The following is a 21,536-nucleotide window of genomic DNA, read 5'->3' on the forward strand; positions in this document are numbered from 1 at the left end:
ATACTTCTTGTCTCGGAGAGCTTAAGCAGAAGACAAGAGACATCAGACAAATAAAAAAAGAGGTGCGGGTACAAGGGAATGAGAACTTTGATCAGGCACTAGTCTGAGCACATGAGTAATTTAACTGTTGTCAACCTCTTTGTGGGCCTCACATCAAAGGATAGTTTGAAGGAGGGCTTTTTTTGTGGTTGTTTATTGGAAACTTCTCTCAAGCATAAGGGCATCTTGGGAAAAAGCACAAAGGTGCTTTATTTGAAAATGTAACTAGCAAGTGGTGGAGGCTAGTGTCATGGACCAATCAGAGGTAGGAATTGCCTTTTTGATGAGAATTAGAAAGATTAGAACAAGTGGAGATTCATTGTGAAGGGTTTTGAAAGTGAAGACAAATAGCAAGCTATGAAGCGATACAAAGGAGAGAGTGATAGAATCAAAGAGACATGCTAAGGTTAGAAAATGATCTTTGCAGCAGCATTCTGAATGGATGTCAATAGTATAAGAAAAAAAATTAAAAACACAAATAGTTCCGCAGCACCTTGGAGACTTACAAAAATGTACATGGTATCATGAGCTATTGTGGGCACAACCTACTTCTTCAGATAAGTAGCAGACAAAGAGAGGGGATGGGGAAGGAAAGAGTAGTGCAAGAAAGCATTTAAGGCCAGAGAAAATGATGTTGCAGAAATTGAGACATAAGATGAAGAGAGTTTCAGCTGCCTGTACACTAACCCAAGTATTAATGTTGCTATGCTCAGCCAACACAACGCTTCCCTTGGTATCTGAAGACCAAATATATTTATGGGCCCTATTCTGTTTTAATTGAAATCAATAACAAAATTTCTGTTGCTTTAAAGGGGAGCAAGATTAGCTGATAACTGAATAACTAAGTCACGTGCAAGTATTCTCCATGGACACTTGGAAGGAATTAAATACTTTCTTTGATTCACTCTCAGCAAATCCATAAATGATTACCAATCTCAGGGCTGAAGACATATTCATAACCCCTGTGCTCCTGTTACTTGAGGTATTTTGGCTAGAGGATCTGTATAATCTTTCAATCCCTGCCTATTTCTTCAACCCCACTCTCTCTAATATTTTATAAAGAGTATCTGCAAAATGGTGTAGAATAGATGGCACAGCATTCCAAGGTTCAGCCTCTTAGGCTATGTTTATACAGCTTCCCTCTTCCACAAAAGTCTATGCAAGTGAAGCATGGATTAGCATATTGCTGCACTTCATTTGCATAATTAATTAGGAGCTGCTTTTTCGCAAGAGGTTGTTGCGCAAAAATGAGCCGTCTACACAGCACCTTTTCGTACAAAACCCCCTCTTGTGCAAGAGCCGTTCTTCCTAATTTTTTCAGAAAGAATGGCTCTTGCGCAAGAGGGGGTTTATACACAAAAAGGCGCTGTGTAGATGGCGCCTTTTTGCACAAAAATCTCTTGTGCAAAAGGGCCTCCTAATTAATTATGCAAATGAAGTGCTGCAATATGCTAATCAACGCTTCATTTGCATAGGCTTTTGCCAAAGAGGGAAGCAGTGTAGATATAGCCTTAGTGACTCAGATATGCCATTCTGACTCCTTTGCTTTGATGGAATTCTCCAGTCTTTCCACCATATACACTGGGACCTTAAATGTGTAGAGTTCTTTTAGAAAATCTACTGAACAATTTTTACTTGCATTGTAAGCTCTTTAAGGCACAGACAATCTATTTGTTATTTATGTAGTATAGCATATTGGGAGCCTCTTGGCATTACTCATCATGAAAATGCAGTTTTGTTTGCTTTAGGAAACAGAAGCACCATTATTGGTCTCTAAAGAGTGGTAGTTTGTTTTTCTGGGGGGAGATGATGGGATGAGGAGAGGGGGTTGGACCCAAATGAGACCATTTATTAGTCCAATCCTATTCACCACATTCAGTCCAGACTGAAGATGTATTAGGTTAATGTTTTCCCTCTTATAGTGGGTAAATAGACTATTTCCTTTGATCAGTTTATTCATTTACCAGTTATGTAACTTACTGACATGTACCAAGTTTAGTCATTGAACAATACCTGTAGTCACCTAATATAACCCTCAAGTTAATCGCGAATGTTACAAATATTTGTGGCTATTTTGATTTGTTGACATACAAATATACCTAGTTTGATCTGTAATTTTTTTTTCCTTTTGTGCCACTTTTCCTGGTGATAGCACGGACAGTAGGGATCAACAGACATCCTTTTTCTTGTAACTGGTTCCAGATCCTCCTGAGGGATTCCCACGTGTTCCCAAGCCATCCAGGAGATATAATCTCTCCAAAGTGTCCTGGATGGAACTCTGGTCCTCCTCCCAGTGGGACTTGTCTGGTAGAGTTCCAAAGGAAGCCTACCAGAAAGCATCCTTATCAGGTGCCCAGCCCATATCAGCTTCCTCCTCTTGATCCAGAGGAGTAGTGTCTTTCCTTTGAAGCTCTCTGGAATAGTGGAGCTCCTCACCCTTTCTTGACAGTAAGCCCAGCTTCCCTGAGGAGAAACCTCATTTCTGCTCCTTGTACCCACAATTTCATCTTTTTGGTCATTACCCAAAGTTCATGACCACAGGTGAGGATGGGTAGATTGCCCTCAAGCAACCCAAGAGCTTGCTCCTTATCTGGCCAGAAGGAAGGGAATGTGCAGTGGGGAAAGAATAGATTCAAATGGGAATTAATGCATTCACCTTTGGCCTGGCTGCCCACAACTCTCCTGTCAGGGGATCAGGTAAAATCTGAGTGATTCAGTGAGCCCATGTTCCAGGCATCAGGTTACTAAGCCCTATGCACTAGGTGCAATATGGGAGCTGTGGAATGAATGCAGGATCACTCTGCAACCCCCCCCCTGCTAATCCTCCTAATAATGTGACCAGACGTCCTCCTTTTGAAGGGCTTGTCCGCCCCAATAATTATGTCCTCCTTTGAAAAAAATTGTCCTTCTTGTCCTACTTTGCCAAAAAAAATCCCTATCCCACGTTCCTTTTTTTTTTTGTTTGACCAAAAAATACTGGCTGTGGGGTACTTTTTGCGAGACCATCTGGCAACCCTAATATACAAGTATGCTTTTTTTGTCAACTCAGTGTCCTCCTCGCACAGTTTCAAATTCTGGTCACTTTATAATAAGCATGTACTCCCACTCCAGGCCTACAAAGCTGAGCAGTAGGTTTTGATGATGGGGGGGGGGGAGGGAGGAGAAGAAAAGAGGGAACATTTAGGCTACGTCTACACTGGCCCCTTTTCCGGAAGGGGCATGTAAATTTCATGAGTCGTAGTAGGGAAATGCGCGGGGGATTTAAATATCCCCCGCGGCATTTAAATAAAAATGTCCGACGCTTTTTTCGGCTTTTAAAAAAGCCGGAAAAGAGCGTCTACACTGGCCCCGATCCTCCGGAAAAAGCGCCCTTTTCCGGAGGCTCTTATTCCTACTTTGAATACTTGGGTTTATTGATAGTGATGGAGGGGGGGGGGGAGATTGGCTAGGCACCAGCGTACATCGGAACAGATCTATGCAAAGCTGCATTCATCTACCTTATGGTCTCTCAAGGCTGGCAGCTCTGCGAAGCCCAGCACTGCTGCTTCTGCTGGTTGGAGGCTTCCCTGTGGGCCGCAGGTGATGAGGGTAGAAAGGCTACAGGGTGCACGCTCCTGCTTTGCGGGACATGTTGTTGGCGCCTCGAAACTATGTCAAGTGCCTCCACGTGCTAGCGGGAAGGGGCCGTATAAGGAGCTGTACTAAGGGTCAGACCGCGCGTGGGGGTCAGTCTGTGCCGAGGCAGGGCGGTGGAAGCAGGAAGGTCGGTGTTGCTCTGCCCGCACCCGGCGCTGGTTAACAGAGGCGCGCAGGCTTGTGCAATCGGACCCACCTGGCCCCTGGCCATCTGCGAGGCTGGCCAAGCGGCAGGAGCAAAGCCCGGGCTGGACTCGGCATTTGGGCGCCTGCAGACCTGTTGCACGCGAGGCGCAGGCTGCAGGCGGGGGATCCACCTCGGCTCTTTCTAGCGGCTTGCTGGCAAGTCAGATGAAGCCGCTCCCCAGCCACTCGGGACCGGCCAGGCTCGCAGAGCAACACCACTATGGACCTGGGGCGCCTGGCGACACGGCTCCTCGGCCGCGGCACGATCTGGGGCAGTGGCTGGTGGAGAGGGCCAGCCCCGCGGGGTGAGGGGAGAGCTCCCGCTGCCCCGCGCTGTTTCTCTGCTGTCGGGCGGGCAGTCCCGGAGGGCGCGTACGAGCGAGTGTTCAGGGCCGCCTTGGAGGAGCCCGAGAAGTTGTGGAGAGAAGCTGCCGGGCAGATCCAGTGGTACAAGCCCTGGGTCAAAACCGTGGAGAGGAGCAACCCGCTGGTTGCCTCCTGGTGAGCAACTCCCCCGCCTCTAGGGGCGCCTTCGGAGCTGCAGCTGGAGGCGCCAGAGGCCGGCGGGCGCGCAGACCTGGGGGGTGGAGCCCAGTGACCTCCCCAAGCTTACCGTGGGGGCCTGGAGGGAAGAGAACGTCCCAAGTGGGGTCCTGGTGTGTGTGGCGAGCTGTCAGTGTCCCCCAAATCTCTAATGGGGGTCAGATAAGTGTGTGGGGAGAAGAGCTACTGCCTCGAGAGCAGTGGTTCCTAAACTTTTCTGCATCATGCCCCCTTGATTTTTGAGAAACCCTCATGCCTCCCCCCAAAAAGTAGCAAAAGTTGGGGTGGGATTGATGAGGGTGTGGCTGGGTCGTCTCGTGCCCCCCCTGGAATTTCTTCACCGCCCCCCCAGTTTGAGAACCCATGCTCTAGAGTCTAGACTATATGGGGGGGGGCCTGTGGGGAGGAGCAGGGTGGTCCCTTGAGGGAGAAGTGGTAAGTATCCTTAGCCTGTGAGGAGGGCCCAGGGTGAGTTTGTGCATGTGGTAGTCTGGATATGGCTGTAATAGTGTAGTTGATTAATTGATAAGCAAAAGCGTTAGGTTAATGCTCTAGACTACATGCATTTCCTCCCCCCCCCCCCCATATTTGTCAGTAAATTTTTTTAGCAGGCTGGCTCTGTTCTGGCTCATGCTGGGTCCAGAACCTACCCCTGCTGCAACTCTGCATTTAAAGTCTTTTAGGAGCCAGGAAGTCAGGCAGCCCAGCTCAATGCTGGTTTGGGGAACTCAGACTCCTTCCCCCCTCCCCCCTTAGACAGGGGCTGCTGCAACCCAACTCCGCACTGCAGTCTCTTTATCAGAGGCAACAGCACTAGGTGACAGGCAGTCAGTCAACAAGTGAAGCTGGTTTCTAAACTAGCTCAGCTTGTGGACCAGCTCCTGTCTGGCACCTTGTGCTGCTGCCTCTGATACAGTGGCTGCTGGCCCCGCCCCCGCCCCCCTGGGACTGTAGAATAGTTGACTAACTGATAAGAATTCATGAGGTTACTTGACTATTCAGTTAACCAATATCTAACATCCCTAGGTGGGGAGGAGAAGAGAATACTCCTAATGTTTAACAGGAATCGGGTGTGTTAGAGGGGGAACATACATCCTCCAGTCTCAGTCTTTAACTGAGGTCATTGGTGCACATCTGTGTGTTTCCTTCCCTGATCTTCACCACTAGCAACTTTGGAATACTTACCTGCCATAACAAATGTCTGTTTTGACTAGAAAACATGCCAAATCTCTGTGGCTATGTCTACACTGGCTCCTTTTCCGGAAGGGGCATGTTAATTTCAGAAGCCGTAATAGGGAAATCCGCGGGGGATTTAAATATCCCCCGCGGCATTTAAATAAAAATGTCCGCCGCTTTTTTCCGGCTTTTAAAAAAGCCGGAAAAGAGCGTCTACACTGGCCCCGATCCTCCGGAAAAAGCGCCCTTTTCCGGAGGATCTTATTCCTACTTCGAAGTAAGATCCTCCGGAATAAGATCCTCCGGAGTAAGATCCTTCGAAGAATAAGATCCTCCGGAAAAGGGCGCTTTTTCCGGAGGATCGGGGCCAGTGTAGACGCTCTTTTCCGGCTTTTTTAAAAGCCGGAAAAAAGCGGCGGACATTTTTATTTAAATGCCGCGGGGGATATTTAAATCCCCCGCGGATTTCCCTATTACGGCTTCTGAAATTAACATGCCCCTTCCGGAAAAGGGGCCAGTGTAGACGTAGCCTGTGTGTTTTGTTGGCTCTTTCTGTAGCATGGTAGCAAAATTAGACCACAATTTAAAGATTACTGTACTGTTTATGCCAAGGGTGTATATAACAAGAGATTACAGGTAAAACATTACATCATTCACAGAGAGAATGCATGCCACTTACACTAAATAAAAATTAAATTACAAGCCATTTTTAGATATTTTAAAATCCTGTTACTTTTATTATGACCATTTCTAAAAGAGAATAAATTCATCTGTTACATTGATATGCACTCTGTGGAAAAACTTGTACTCTGGAAAGAAGACATTTCATTCTGTTGAATCTTGATTCAAATGAAATTTTTTGACCTTCAAAATGTTTTATATGTAGGCAATAGTACAATGCACCACCCTAATGGATATTAGTTAAAACAACTTACAAGATAATTTGTTACATTTTATACATTTCCAAATATTACTTCACCATTGAACACCTTTATATTAGGGAGCCAAGATAACATCAGAACAAGAATTTCCATTGCTTTCCCCTAGAAAAACTGTGTACAATATACATAAAAAACAAACAATCCTGAAACAGTGTCCCAGCTGTGTGTTTAGTCAATCTATGCCTTATGTCTCTTTTTTATGTTCATAAGTGAGCTCAATTAAAGTCTTTGTTTAGACTTTAACTTAAAAATTGTGGTAGTCAAGCATGTGATCTTTCAGAGTTTTCAATTTCCACTAGTTCAGCTGATATACAATATTTTGTCATGAAAATGTAAGCATTATTTGTTCTGCATCTCTCCACTGCAATAAAATAACTGAGGAGAATAAACAGAATTTACAAGGGATAAATGCTTTAAAATAAGGAGGCCTGGATAACTTACAGCTTAGTTCTAAAATAGATATGAGGCTTTCTAATGTTAATTTTGAATAAATCTTGGAATGCAGTATCTGGGAAGTTCCATAAGATAGAATACTAATACCATGCCAATATTCAAAAATAGCAAGTAGAATGTCCTTACTAATTATAGGAAAGTTAGCCCAACCTTATCTATGGGCAAAATAATGGAAGCTGGTATTGGATTCAATCAATAGAGAGCTAAAGGATAGGAATATAATTAATGTCAGCAAGGTTTTATTGCAAATAGACTTAGTCAAACAAACCTGATTTCATTCCTTTATGAGAGGATAAGTTTGACTGAGAAAGGTAAGTGCACAGATGTAGTATATTTGGACTTCATAAGGCATTTTAACTTGATGCCACAAGTCAAATACAAGTTATTGGGCTCAGCCTGAAGATAACTTGGTGAAATTCTATGGCCAGAGTTTTATGGAGATTAGACAAAATGATATAATGTCCCTTCTCTTTCCATATGCTCCACAATTGTTAATTTTTATCCAAGTTTATATGTTCATGTTTATCTGAAACAGAGTGAATGTGTCTATATATTGTGTGTGACTATAGCACCTAAGAGCTCCAATCATGGCCCAGGAATCCGTTGAATTAGGTACTATACAAACACAAGGCTATCTGCCCCAAAGTGCCTACAATCTAAGTTTGAGAGAAGAGACAGCAGATGTGGACTGAGCTGTCAATTGATGGATCTCATCTTCTATGATGCTGTAGGTGAGCGACTAAACCAGTCCTTGATTGGCAAATCCTATTGCAGGTATCACTACACATTTGTGGGTGCAGTGCACTCTTTTCAAATCCTATGCTTTTCTTGTAATGTTGAAATACGATGAGCCACTTGAATCATACGAGAGCTTGTGCAATAGTTTGCTGCTGTAGTAATCTTTCTTGAGCTGTCATTTCCAGATAACTGTGAGATATACCTCATGACTTCATGTTGGCCTATAAGGTATCTTTATAACTCTTATGCTGACTGCCAATAGAGCATTTTCCACAAAGAATCTGGCCGCAGATGATGATCTTCACTATCCGTGTATCATCCCTCCTCATAACATGACCAATCTCGCGAAACTGTTTGTTAATAAGCATTGCTTCCATGCTCATGATTCCATACAGTTTAAGGACCTTCAGCAGATGAATACTGATGGGGGCTGCAGAGCCTGAGGCGATGCCTGAGGTTATTAGGACTGCAGAGAAGCAGCCGTGGTAGGGAAAGGCAGCAGCTCCACACCCTCTTGACAATGATGAGTAGCTATTTCAGACAGCAGTTTGCCCCTGAGGAAAGGGGCTAGAGGATGACTGGTCATGGAGGCAAGGTGGATACAGGGGAATTGGGGGTTCTCAGGGTGGGGAGGATCCCAAAGTGCAGAGACAAGGACTGCTGATACCCCTTCCCAGAAGGGGGAAGAGATAATTATAGTGGGCACTGCCAGAGAGAAGTGTTCTGAAGAGGTCTCTGTGATCTGGGAGCGGTCTGGAATGGAGAGCATGGAGTGAGGACGTGGGGAGACACCAGCCAGAGGGAGGTGCCCTGTGGTCAGATAAAAGCTAATTCCTGTGCTAATGGCAGGAGGCACCATGGTGGTGAGTCATGCCCTGAGACATAGGGGTAAGCACTGAAAGATTTTTCAAAATGTAGACCAGTAGCTTCTATTTTAGCCAATAGAGAAGGAGGGGCCAGAGGAGGGCTGCAAAGAGAAGAATAATATGATCAAAGCAGTGGGTCTGTGCAGCAGTATTTTAGATGGATATGAATGTGGCAAGACTGTATGCATCAAGGCAAACAAAAGATGTTGCAGTAAATGAGATGTAATATGGCAGGAATTCTACCTTGGTAGATGGATGTTACACAGTATGAATTTGGCAAAATTTAGACATCACCTGAATGCAAGGGCCTAGAGAAAGAGATGTCAGGTGCTTTGGTTATGGGTCTGTGTGTCAGATCTGGTAAGCTGGTGGGGTTGTCCACTAGGACCAAGATAGTCACTCTCCCAAAGCCTTTTCTTCTATCTACTAAGAATTCTGTTTTAGCCATATTAGCTGTTATCACAAGCAGAGACTCTGAGGAAATATCAGGGAGACCAGATGAGATTTTAGTATGGCTAAAAGATAAATCTGGAATAGAGATGCAGAACTGAGAGTTGTCAGCATAGCTGAATGTGTCTGGATAAGCATACCCAGAGAAGCTGTGGAGCAGGGCTACTCAACTTTGAAAGCTCTGGGGACTACAATGATACTCTCAGCACATGCCGAGGGCCATAACTTAAGTGTGGTTGCATATACATGCAAATGTATATGCAAATAGTTTTTCACACTGATGGGCATGAATACCAAGATTAAGGCAAGACTACACAGCATGTAGGCCCCATTTAAGTCAGTTCTGCTGATATTAATAAAATGCAATATTTACCTCATTTTCACCTGAATGAGGACACCTTTAATGAGCAATGACAGTCCAGCAATTTAACTACTAAAATGTGTATCAACAGAAAACCATTATACTGACCATTTTTTTTTTTTTTTTTTTTAATTTTGGCTCCTACCCATGGGCCGCATGTTGAGCCCCTTGTAAACCCAAAGTGCACTGTGGGCTGCAAACAAATGGGCCATGGGCTGTATGTTGAGTAGCTCTGGTATAGAGGAAAAAGAAAAGGAAGAGCCCTATGGAATCCCCATAGGAAGTTGGAGAGTCGTTGTAGAAGATCCTCTGAAAGAGCAATTAGAGAGGTAGGTAAGAGGAGAATCATGAGAGTACTTGAGTCAGAGGCCGAGGAAGGACACAGTTGCAAAAAGAGCATGGGTCCTATGTCTAGGAGGATGAAGTACTGGAGTACTGGTTCTGAGCTTTGGCTAGGAAGAGGTCATTAGAGACTATGGTGAGAGTGGTTTCAGTGTGTGTGTGTGTGTGTGTGTGTGTGTGTGTGTGTGTGTGTATATATAGAATAATAGGACTGGAAGGGACCTCAAGAGGTCATCGAGTCCAGCCCCCCGCCCTCAAGGCAGGACCAAGCTCCGTCTACACCATCCCTGACAGATGTCTATCTAACCTTTTCTTAAATCTCTCCAGAGAGGGAGATTCCACCACCTCCCTTGGCAATTTATTCCAATATTTGACCACCCTGACAGTTAGGAATTTTTTCCTAATGTCCAATCTAAACCTCCCCTGCTGCACTTTAAGCCCATTACTCCTTGTCCTGTCCTCAGAAACCAAGAGGAACAAATTTTCTCCTTCCTCCTTGTGACACCCTTTTAGATATTTGAAAACCGCTCTCATGTCCCCCCTTAATCTTCTTTTTTCCAAACTAAACAAGCCCAGTTCATGAAGCCTGGCTTCATAGGTCATGTTCTCTAGACCTTTAATCATTCTTGTTGCTCTTCTCTGTACCCTTTCCAATTTCTCCACCCTTTCTTCTTTCTTGAAAGTGGCGCCCAGAACTGGACACAGTACTCCAGCTGAGGCCTAACTAGTGCAGAGTAGAGCGGCAGAATGACTTCACGAGTTTTGCTTCAACACACCTGTTGATATATTGTAATAGTTCAGTTAATACTTAACCAAACCTTTATGGAGACATTTCATATTGTACAGCCAGCATTAAGTGCCTACTAATTTTGAATGTCTCCTATTTGGGTGCCCAACTCGACACGCAGGACCTGATTTTCAAAACTACTGAGTACTTGGAGTTCCTGGGGACTTCATTTGAAACTGTGGGTACTCAACATTTTTGATAATGGAGGGCTGAGAGCCATGTTCATTGTATACACCCTGGTAGCATAAAGGAGGTGTAAGACTGGCAAGATTTATCTTCCAGAGACTCTCTGTGATATAGTCAATCACCTCTATTGGTGAAGTCAGACTTATGCCACCTCAGTGACAGTGTATTCCCACAAGCATGAGCATGTGGTCAGAGTGCCTCTGCTACTCTGGCTGACATCACATTTGAGCTCCCTCTGGAGTGCTGTGGTGAGTGACACCCAAAAGTAGTAAAGACTTTTGAAACTATAGCTAAACTGATTCAAATGTGCCTAGTTTATGCCTGTGTAATCTTTTATTCAGTTTCCTCAGCTGCTCTACCCCAGGCGTCCTGATTCAGCCGCTGCTGAAACTGACCAGAAGCGAGAAAAGCCTGGTCTGCTGGGGTGGGGTGGGGGGGCGCACTAGCTGTGCCCCGTCCCCCCCCCCCCCCAGCAGACCAGGGAGACGCAGAGCAGCTTTTCTCGCCACGGAGGACGCGGGCGGCGGGACCGCCCAGACGCGCCACGGTCCCGCCGCCCGTGTCCTCTGCGGCTTTGCTCCGCATCTCCCTAGTCTGCTGGGGGGACCACCCCAGCAGACCAGGGAGACGCGAAGCAGCTTTTCTCTCTGCGGAGGATGCGGGTGGCAGGACCGCCACAGCGCGTCTTGGCAGTCTGCTGGGGGGGGGGCGCAGCTAGTTCGGGCTTCCCTCACCCCGTTCTTAAGTAGGGATCCGACATAAGTCGGATCCACGTAACCCGGGGACTGCCTGTAGTTGGTAACTTATAAGGACCCGTCAGACACTAGTAGCTGCTACATCTATGAACATATATGGAAAAAGGCTTCTAAACAGTGTTCCGTGTAAGCTGAGCACTTGGGTGACCACTCAAAGATTCAAATGCAAATTCAGTCTGTTGAATAGCAGAGCACCCACAGTACATATTTCTATTGGTAGTGCATATCTGCACACATCTCAGTGCACATACATTTATTCTGCATATGGATGGAAAAAGAGGAAACACTGGTACCAAACCCTAGTTAAATATGTAGATTGAGGAAGAATTGTCTTGGTCAGAGCACTACTTTTAAAGAGGTGGCTTTGGTATGGTGGTAAAAAAAAATCACTGATTTTAAACTTAATGCTTTCTCCACTGTTGCATCAATAAAGTCAGAAAAATTCTTTGAGAGTGTGACAGTGAAGTAAATAGTTTGTCTTAAACCTGTTTTGTTTTCTAGTTGCAAGTATTTTTTTTCTCTTCTTTTTCAGAAAATAACAGATCATATCTGGCTGGCATTCCGAGCATGGGGCCAACAGGATTTTAGACATGGCAATATTTAGAATATAGGCAATATTGAGCTCTATTACTGGATAGTTCCTTCTAGCAATCTGTGCTCATTCTTTAATATCTTTTGGCAGATTGTGACACCTTTGATCTCACGTTAATTATAAGAATTTGACAGAGTAGGGGACCTTGAATGGGTTTACTACTTCTTTCCAGGAGTCCAAAAGAATTATTTTCCTCCCCACTCCAGTGTGAATTGCTTTACAAAAGTGATTGAGGTTCCACAGGACTTTCCATATCTGATTAGACCAGCTGTCCATCAATTCCAAGTATCTTTTTTCTGACATTAGAAAGTGCCAAATGCTGGGGAAGGGGCAAGAAATCTTGTAATGGACAGTTACAGAATGGCCTGCTTGTAGAAGAACTTTGTAACTGACCCCAGACAGTTAATGGTTGTCTTGTGTCCTGAATCATGAGGGTCTGTACCCCTTACTTTCACTCTTTTTGTTAACCCTCCTTCCAGATCCGCATGTGTACCCACTGAGGGAAAAATAGAAATTTTAGTGCCGTTTAGCACAATATGATGATTTACTTCATCTTCGTAATACAGGTAATTCTTAAAGCTTTTTCTCCTCGTTGCTGAAATCAGATACTGTGGATTCAGTTTTCCCTAAATCTAGTGGAGTTAAGTACTAAAATGGAAGTGAATTGATATTAGATGGAGAAGATGGAAGTTACTATAATGGATAACTGGAAAACTTCTAGAGACGTTTATGGGGAATTTGAGTTTGATGTGTGAAGATGTCAAGTCTTTGTCAGCTCAGCTTCTTAATCAGTAATGAACATCCAAACTGCCTTTGCTGTTTGGGAGCATCATGGTGCAGTATCTGCCAGTCCTTTTCAGCTGTACACAAGAAAGCCCGTACATCTGCCTCTAGAAATGCCTCCTAGAAGTTTGCTATGGAACCTCCCTTAGACCCAGGCCAGACAACCCCCTGTACACTGGCTTGAGGCAGCCAGCAGTACGTTCTAGCCTAGCACCAGTGATGCCACTAGGATGGACTCTGATGGGGCCTAATTGGGAGGCAAGGACACATGCATATAAGCATGGCAGTAAGGCTTCCTTCAAGTCTATGAATCACACAGCAACAGGCTGCAGTATGTTGCAATAGCTTGCTGGGCATTCTGGGAATTGTAGTTTCCAGTTTGCTTGGATGGAAGAGGTAAATTACAATTACTTTGAAGGGAATGGACCAAGTGCCATTTTGAAAGATGTGTGGTTGTACTTTAAACTTGTGAGCAACAATGGTGGGCACTGTGAAGAAAGTAGTTGTTGCCACCAGTGTTCCCTCTAAGTTTTTCCATCCATGAGTGGAGTGAGTTCTGTCTTGTGTACCAATATTGAAGTAATGTGCACTTGTTTGATGTGTGCCACCGTTGCACCCACCAGTTAACAAATACCTTCTATACAAGAGCTTCAGGGGTTAGTTTGTACAGGATAAACTTAAACAACAAATAGTCTTCAAAGTGCTACCAGACTAACAAAACATGTAGATGGTTTCATGAGCTTTTGTGGTCACAGCCCACTTCTTCAGATGACCATCTTTAGCATGGTCATCTGAAGAAGTGGGCTATGCCCACAAAAGCTCATGATACCATCTACATGTTTTGTTAGTCTTCAAAGTGCTACCAGACTATATACTTGTTGTTTTTAAAATTTATCTTATGTGCAGACACAAGCACACAGAGGAATACAAAGAGCAAACTAAAAAATAATAGCCCTGATTTCCAGAATCTTGTTCTACCAACTAAACGGTACTCTCTCCATTTCTCCTTGAAACGATGTCCCGTAAGGAATGCACTTTCGAATGGTATAATGAAATGCCATTCTTGCTGTGCAATTTAAAGATTGCGTTTAGATGTCTTAAGTAATAACCAGGCTTGATACTATTCTGATTTTAAAACTTTGCTGTTTGTTTTCAATAAGACTTACATTTTTACAATGAGCACCAAGCAGATCTGTAATCTAAATTTGAACATAGGATTTCTTTTATTTAACATTAGTAATATTTATGAAGGGAAATGCCCTGCGAGCCCCTGGCACAGCAGGTCAATGCCTGCCTCTCCCAACCCGCAGGCTGCCCCGCACACCACACCTCACCCCACTCCAGGCTGGTACCTTCCCAGCTCCAGGAGTGAAGCCTGCCCTGGTACAGCTGGCAGAGCATCTTCCCCGGACTTCGAGCTGGTTGGGGCCACCACTGCCTAACACACAACTCTGGCTCTGGTCCTGGTCAGGGCCGCCGCCCAACACACGGCTCGCCCCAGCAGCCCTGGGCCTGGAACAGCCTTGCTCCACCACACGGCTTGCCCCTCGAGTGGTCCAGCTCCCCTAGCAGCCTCACTCTACCATGCGGCCCCATGGACCGGGCCATGTGGCTGCCACAGAACAGGGACCATGGGGAGGCTGCCCCAGCAGGGACTGCTTCACCTGGGCTAGCTACAGCACATGGGGCAGCTGGGCCATGCGTCGTTCTGCCGAGCCGGAACCCACCGCTCACCTTCCAGCAGGAAAGTGAGTGGCGAGTGCTGCTGTGCGACTCTGCAGATGAGGTGGGCAGGCCCAGAACTTTTTGTGCACGGCTGTGCAGGCACGCACCTTAGGCCACCACTGTTTGTCCCAGCTGGGTCTGCATGTGTTAGAGCTGCTACAGCTGCATAGGGTGCCCGAGTCCCCCACTGGGAGAGCAGTGTAGCACACAAGGTCCAGGATTGTATTCTCTCTCTCTCTCTCTGATGTGGAGAATGAGGTACTATGGGGACAGAGTGGGCAGTGGGGCAGGAGGTCTCTGAGGAGAAGTGGGGAGCAGTTGGAGTTTGGGGGTTTAGCACAGCCCTGCATCACTGGTGCATGGTGATGACCTGTGAAGCTGCTGTTAAAGCCCGGCAAATACACAGACATTTTTGTAAGCATGCAGGATTCTACTCCTTGTACTGAATGGCCATGAGGATGGATTGTGGCTCCTTTCCTCTGGTTTTTCCAGGGAGAAAGACCTCCCTCTTGTTGAATCCCATCTTTTCAACCAGAAATGGACAACTCTTTCTGCACTGTCAGTGATTTGAGAGCTACTCATCATTCCTTGGGTATCTACGCACCTGTGTTGAAGTGTAAATTCTATTGCCTGCCGCCCACAGAGACTACGTCTACATTGCGCGTTCTTGCGCAAGAAGATATGCAAATGAGGTGCGGCATTGTCTATTGCCATGACTCATTTGCATACCTAATGAGCCGCCATTTTTGCACAAGGAGCAGTGTAGATATTCATCACAGTGCCTCATTTGCATATCTTGCGCAAGAATTCGCAATGTAGACGTAGCCACAGTGTTATGGAACCTCCCTATTTTTCCTTCAGAGACCTTCTGGACCATGAAAAAAATCAAAGATCTTGTCCTCTGAGCCTGTCCTCACAACATTCTTCCTCCCCAGACACCCCCTTCACAGATGAGAGATTTCTGAAGAACCCTAGAGAGCCATCAACCACCTTGCCTGCAGCCGTGCAAAGAGCCTACCCTCTTTGGGGAGGTTGTCTTGTAACTGTCTTCTCTTAGAGGCACTAATAATTTGGAATTTGAATGTGTAACAATTTACACTGTTAACCGATGGCCAAGGTTCATGGGTTATGTTTTATGGTTACACGAAGCTCCCCTCACACGGCTGCCTCCACACATACCAGCGTACTAGCTGGTACTGGCTAGTACTCCTCTGAGTACTAGCTCCCATGGAGCAACCTTCTTTCCTCCCAACCTCCTATGCTGCTGCTTCTGATACCAGGGCCAACCATGTAACCAGTGGAATTTTCAGTGAAAAATTCCGATCTCCTAATTAAATGCATTTTAATATCCCTATTAATAATGGAGAAATGGGTACTAAATGTCATCTGCATGGCTATACAATCAAGTTCAACCTTGGACATCTTTCCTCTCTGTTATCTCAAGGTAGCAAACATGGTTAAAAATGCTGCTTAGTGCCATTGCCAGAAGTATAGGATTGCCCCTCCCTCATATCAGGGTCTATCACCTGTGACTTAATTATGTGTTGAAGCAGATCTATTCTCCTCCTTCCTCTCCAGTTCAGGTGCAATAAAGAAAGAGGAGGCAAACAAGGTAAGATGTTGTTTAGGGATTGATTACAAAAGAGGGAGAAATGGGGAAAATAACCCCACACAGATATGACAAACAAGGTGACAGCATCAGCAACGAACAGGGCTTGAAGCCCAGACCCACTAAATCAACCCCTTTGGCTTTGTAATTAAAATAAGAAACCCCTAATTACCGTGACCTTTCTTTCCTGAAGACTTGGTAGTGGCACTGATGGAGGCACCCAGGGCTTATTTTCCGGAGAATCGTGTCTAGACTGGCACTTTTCTCCGGCTTATCCCCAAGCCGGAAAAAAGCGGCAGCCATGTAAATGCAAATGCCGCGGGGGATATTTAAATCCCCCGTGGATTTGCAATTGCAAAGTGTCCAATCTGCATCCCTTTTCCGGAAAAGGGGTGCAGTGTAGACATAGCCGTAGTGTGTGCGTGATGCTGATAATCCTCTTCATCCTTCAATGCAGGTGCTGCTGGGTGTCTCTCTTAACTGGTGGCCCGGCCTACGCTGCTTCCCGTGACTCCCCTTGGCTGCAAAGGACGAAATGGAGCCAATGGGAGCTGCAAGGCTCCGTAGCGCTAGTACATAAACTGGTGCAGCCAGTTAATGTATTTTCTCAGAGTTTTTGCTGCACACTTTCTAGACTGGTCTAGAGCGCCAGCTTTGATGCTGATTTTCTGTGGAATGCACAAGGAACCAAATTAAAATCAAACTCGTTTCAGTTAGGGAAGGGAAAAGCCTCCAGGGCATTACCAACCTGAATTAGATTTAATAGTTATGATCCTGTGATGAAAGATGCTACGTATGTGCAAATCTTATTTAAATCACTCTCTGTATTGAGACAGAAAAATCCTTATATTTTCTTTCCTTGCTGATACTAGGCCTAATTCTGGACACAACCCAGACTCCAGTGCAAAGTACAATGTAGAGCAGGGATGGGCAATAAGTTTTGATGGGGGGCCACACCAAGAATTTGGTAAGTGGTCAAGGGCCACAGTCTTCAATTATATTACTGAAGTAGGTGCAGGGTCTGGGATGGAGGTTGGGTACAGAAGGGAGCTTGGGGGTAAGGGATTGGGGTGTGGGATCTGGGAGGGAGTTTGGATGAAGGAGGGGATTGTGAACTGGGGTACAGGAGAAATTGCAGGGTCTGGGAAGAGAGTATATCCTGGGGTAGGAATACAGGAGGGGAGCAGGGATTTGGGCTGTGACCAGCGATAGCGGACTGGGGGGTGCAGAGTCTGGGAGGGGGTTGTGATCTAAGGAGGGTGTAGGAGGTGATGCAGTGTTTGGGAAGGTGTATGGGGGCTGGAGCAGGGGGTTCTGAAGGTTTGGATTACATGGAGTAGGGGTGCAGAAGGCTGGAGAGGGGCTGGGGAGCCAGAGGCAGGCTCTGGCTGGGAGACGTTACTTGGGTGCTCCTAGCAGGTTCCTTAACCTGGGTCCCTGCCTTCCATACCCCTGTACTGCTGATAGCAGCTATAGGGGTCATGTTTGCTGCTGCAAACACTGTGAGCCGGGGGGATGAGGGTGGCGGGGCACTTCACATGCTTCCTGTCTTGCAAACAGGCAGCTGCTATTGGCTGGAAACCAGCCAATGAGAGTTACTGGAGGCAGGAGCAGTGTGAGAAGCCTCTGTCTCCTTCCCACGGGCCTTCATAGAAGCACATGGCCTTGCAGCTAGCTTTCCTGAGTGCCGAGTATGAGCGGGGCAGGCAGGGAGCTGACTGAGGCTCCTGTGGGCAGGATCCAGCCTGTGGATCGTATTTTGTCCAGCCCTGATTTAGATCATCCTCGTTGAATCATAGGGTTTATACATGCTTTCCTTCAGCTGTTCTTTCAGACTGTTCTGGGGAATATGCACAGAGGGGGAGAGGTATATACAAGCCAAGTCAGACAAAGAGGAGACTGGCTGGGGAGATCATCAATGGAAGGCAGGGGAATAGGATTGAACATCAAAGTTCTTCTTTGAAGTTTATACCACTTTTGTACAGTTTAGTATTTCAGCTTTATACAACATTTAAATCTTTTGTATGTAAAATTGCAAAAAAAAAAAAAAATCCCAAGTTTGTGAAACAGTTTTTAATTAAAAGTGACAGTTCTCTGTAAATATCTGGCTATTGAAGGGACGTGATTCCCTGCAGATTCCTAATCTTTATATAGTCAAAGTATTTTATTACCCAGCTAATCGGCTAATTTACCAATTTTTTTTTAGCAAATTCATTTTGAATTGGTGCTTATCTACATAGAGGATGTGTCTAGACTACAGGGTTTTGTAAACAAAAGTGGACTTTTGTCGACAAAACTATACCTGTGCCTACACTGCTGCTGAGTTCTGTCGACATAACGTTGACACAACTCAGCAGTTTTGTCGACGGCTGTAAACCTCATTCTATGAGGAATAACGCCTTTTGTTGACAGTTCTGTTGACAGAAGGCATTTTTGCATCTACACTGTCCTTTGTGTCTACGCTGTCATGTTGACAAAGCAAGCCACTTTGTCAACAGAACTGGATGTAGTCTAGGTGCTCTTTGTCGACAGAAGCTTTGTCAACAGTATCTGTTGACAAAACTTCTGTCAACAAAAGCCTGTAGTCTAGACGTACCCTCTAGAGAGTGGCACAGCTGCAGCACTAATGCTTGGTGAAGATGCTACCTACATCAACAGGAGAAGTATGAGTGACAGAAGGCATTTTAGTGGGAGAAAGCTTCCTATTAATATAAGATATCTAGCCGAGGGTTGGTTTGTTATAACTATATTGCTCAGGGTGTGGAAGTTGTGCTGATGTCCAGTTTAGAGGGAACACTGATACCAACATAATTTAGTAATATAAGTAATCTAACAGTGGGGGCCTTCTGATTTGAAGACAAAGTTTCATCAGTTGTCTAGCTGACTGTTCTCTCTCCTTCCCAGAAATCAGTCTTGTTAGTTTGCAAAGATCTTTATCTAATATTGTACTTTTTTTTCTCTCTTTCAGGTTTGTGAATGGAGAGCTGAATATTTGTTATAATGCTATAGATCGTCATGTTGAGAATGGACATGCAGACCAGATTGCTATTATCTATGATAGTCCTGTAACAAACACTAAACAGGCTATAACTTACAAAGAAGTTCTTGAACAGGTATGGTTGATGATAGAATCCTGTGTTCTAGAAGCAGATAGAAAATGTCACATTTCAAGGTATATAGATATTACAAAAATATGTGGATTAGAAATAACCTTCTCTTTCAAACTGCATTTTATTTTTTTAGTTGTTACAATCTGATTTATAAACCTCACTAATTGTACCCGTTGTTTCTTTCGCCTCTCTTTTACACTGGTTATTTAGGCAAAATAGCTACCGTTTCAGTTTTTTTCAAAGTCTTAAGCCCCTTTTTCCCCCTCAACTGCCTCTGTATTGAAAAACAAAGTGCATAATCTAACTTTCATGTAACTTATCAACAAAACTAGTCTACCAGTAGTGATAGTAAAAAGCTTATAAAAAGGAAAGCATACACATTGATCAAATGCACAATACAGCAACAAAACATCACAATTAAAATTTAAATGTTACAAGGACAGAACTTCTGAAATATGTGCCTCTTCCACTCATTTTTAATCATTGTGGAAGTGAAGTTTCTCATGTGTACCTACCAAATCAGTTGACAATGGAAATGAAAACTGATGTTCACTCTCCGAGATGTATATGGTTCAGGAGAACTGTACATATGCAGAAAATATTTGTGTTTCAAATTCTATTAGTATGTGTCCCAGATCCTAGTGAGGACCCCCTCCTGGTCACTCACTTGGACTGCTGTAAGGGGAATGCAAGTTTCTGTTGCTATGGAATGGTATCCAGCCATTCCCTGAATATCAAAGTCTCCAGGCATAGATTTATCAGGCACCTACTTCTGAGAACTGGAATCTGCTTTCCAATTGCCTAATCCCTCTGGGCATTGGGCTGGCTGTTAAGACTTGGTTAATAAATCCGTTTCCCAGCACTCTACCCAAAAGATGTGAAACAACTATATCAGGAAAAGCGACGAGGAGTCCTGTGGCACCTTATAGACTAACTGAAGTGTAGGAGCATAAGCTTTCATGGGCAAAGACCCACTTCGTCAGATGCATGTAGTGGAAATTTCTAGAGGCAGGTATAAATATGCAGGCCAGAATCAGGCTGGAGGTGACAAGGTGGATCCAATCAAGGAGGATGAGGCCCACTTCTAGTAGCTGATCTGGAGGTGTGAATTCCAAGAGAGCAGAAGCTGCTTTTGTAGTTAGCAAGCCATCCAGAGTTGATTGTGTCAAACTTGAAGATGAACTGTAGCTCAGCAGTTTCTCTTTGAAGTCTGGTCCTGAAGTTTTTTTGTTGCAGGATGGCTACCTTTAGATCTGCAATTGTGTGTCTAGGAAAATAGAAGTGTTCCTCTACAGGTTTTTGTATGTTGCCATTCCTAATATCAGATTTGTGTCCATTGATTCTTTTATGTAGGGACTGTCCAGTTTGGCCGATGTATATAGCAGTGGGGCATTGTTGACACATGATGGCATATATTACGTTAGTAGATGTGCAGGAGAATGTACCAGTGACAGTATGGCTGATCTGGTTAGGTCCTGTGATGGTGTTGCTGGTGTATATATGTAAGCAGAGTTGGCACCGAGGTTTGTTGCAAGGATTGGTTCCTGAGTTTGAGTTATTATGGTGCGGTGTGTAGTTGCTGGTGAGAATATACTTCAGGTTGGCGGGTTGTTTGTGGGCTCCTATGCTTCAGTTAGTCTATAAGGTGCCACAGGACTCCTTGCCGCTTTTGCAGATTCAGACTAACACGGCTACCCCTCTAATAACTATATCAGGGACATGCAGTAGGCGTGAAGCACTTAGGGTATGTCTACACTACCACCCTTGTTCGAACTAGGTTCCATGAACTACCTAGTTCGTGCCGCGTGTAGCCGCGGGGCACGGAGTCCGAACTAGCGGATATTTAAAAATGGCGGCGCCCGACAACGTGCAAATGAAGCCCGGAAAATTCAAATCCCGGGCTTCATTTGCAACTCCGGTTGACTACATTACCACCCTAGTTCGAACTAGGATGGTAGTGTAGACATACCCTTAGAGAGTGTAGAGTGAAGGGTGTGTGTGTGTGTGTGTGTGTGTGTGTGTGTGTGTGTGTGTGTACGTACTAACACCTTTATCTCTAGACTGGGCCAAATGTCGGAAAACCCCCTTCTTTTGGAAGCCCCCTTATTCTTCGTGGAACAAGGAATACAGGGGCTGCCAAAAGAGCGTGTTTGCTGGAAAAACTCCTGTAGTCTAGCCGTACCCTCACTGAGTTGGGACAGGAGGTGCAGGTTCTGGGGTGAGAATGAGAGATTTGGGTGTGGGAAAGAGTGAGAGGT

At 45.1% G+C, this 21,536-nt stretch overlaps 1 protein-coding gene and 1 long non-coding RNA gene across 5 annotated transcripts in view; one reads left to right on the plus strand and one right to left on the minus strand.

The window, feature by feature from the left end:
• LOC142829957 (uncharacterized) overlaps window positions 1-3,673 on the minus strand; it is a 104,646-nt gene extending 100,973 nt beyond the window's left edge. For both annotated transcript variants that reach the window (XR_012904928.2, XR_012904935.2), the window contains exon 1: window positions 3,537-3,673. This is a non-coding gene — a long non-coding RNA (uncharacterized LOC142829957). The remainder of the gene's footprint in view (window positions 1-3,536) is intronic.
• A 268-nt stretch (window positions 3,674-3,941) lies between these two features.
• Window positions 3,942-21,536, plus strand: part of ACSS3 (acyl-CoA synthetase short chain family member 3) — a 127,005-nt gene continuing 109,410 nt past the window's right edge. For all 3 annotated transcript variants that reach the window (XM_006118478.5, XM_025182327.3, XM_025182328.3), the window contains exons 1-2: window positions 3,942-4,362; window positions 19,137-19,281. In XM_006118478.5, the coding sequence (XP_006118540.3) occupies window positions 4,082-4,362; window positions 19,137-19,281 (426 nt within the window). In that variant the 5' untranslated portion in view covers window positions 3,942-4,081. The remainder of the gene's footprint in view (window positions 4,363-19,136; window positions 19,282-21,536) is intronic.

The sequence above is a fragment of the Pelodiscus sinensis genome, chromosome 1 (assembly GCF_052426305.1).
Source record: "Pelodiscus sinensis isolate ZL-2025 chromosome 1, ASM5242630v1, whole genome shotgun sequence".
Lineage (NCBI taxonomy): Eukaryota > Metazoa > Chordata > Testudines > Trionychidae > Pelodiscus > Pelodiscus sinensis.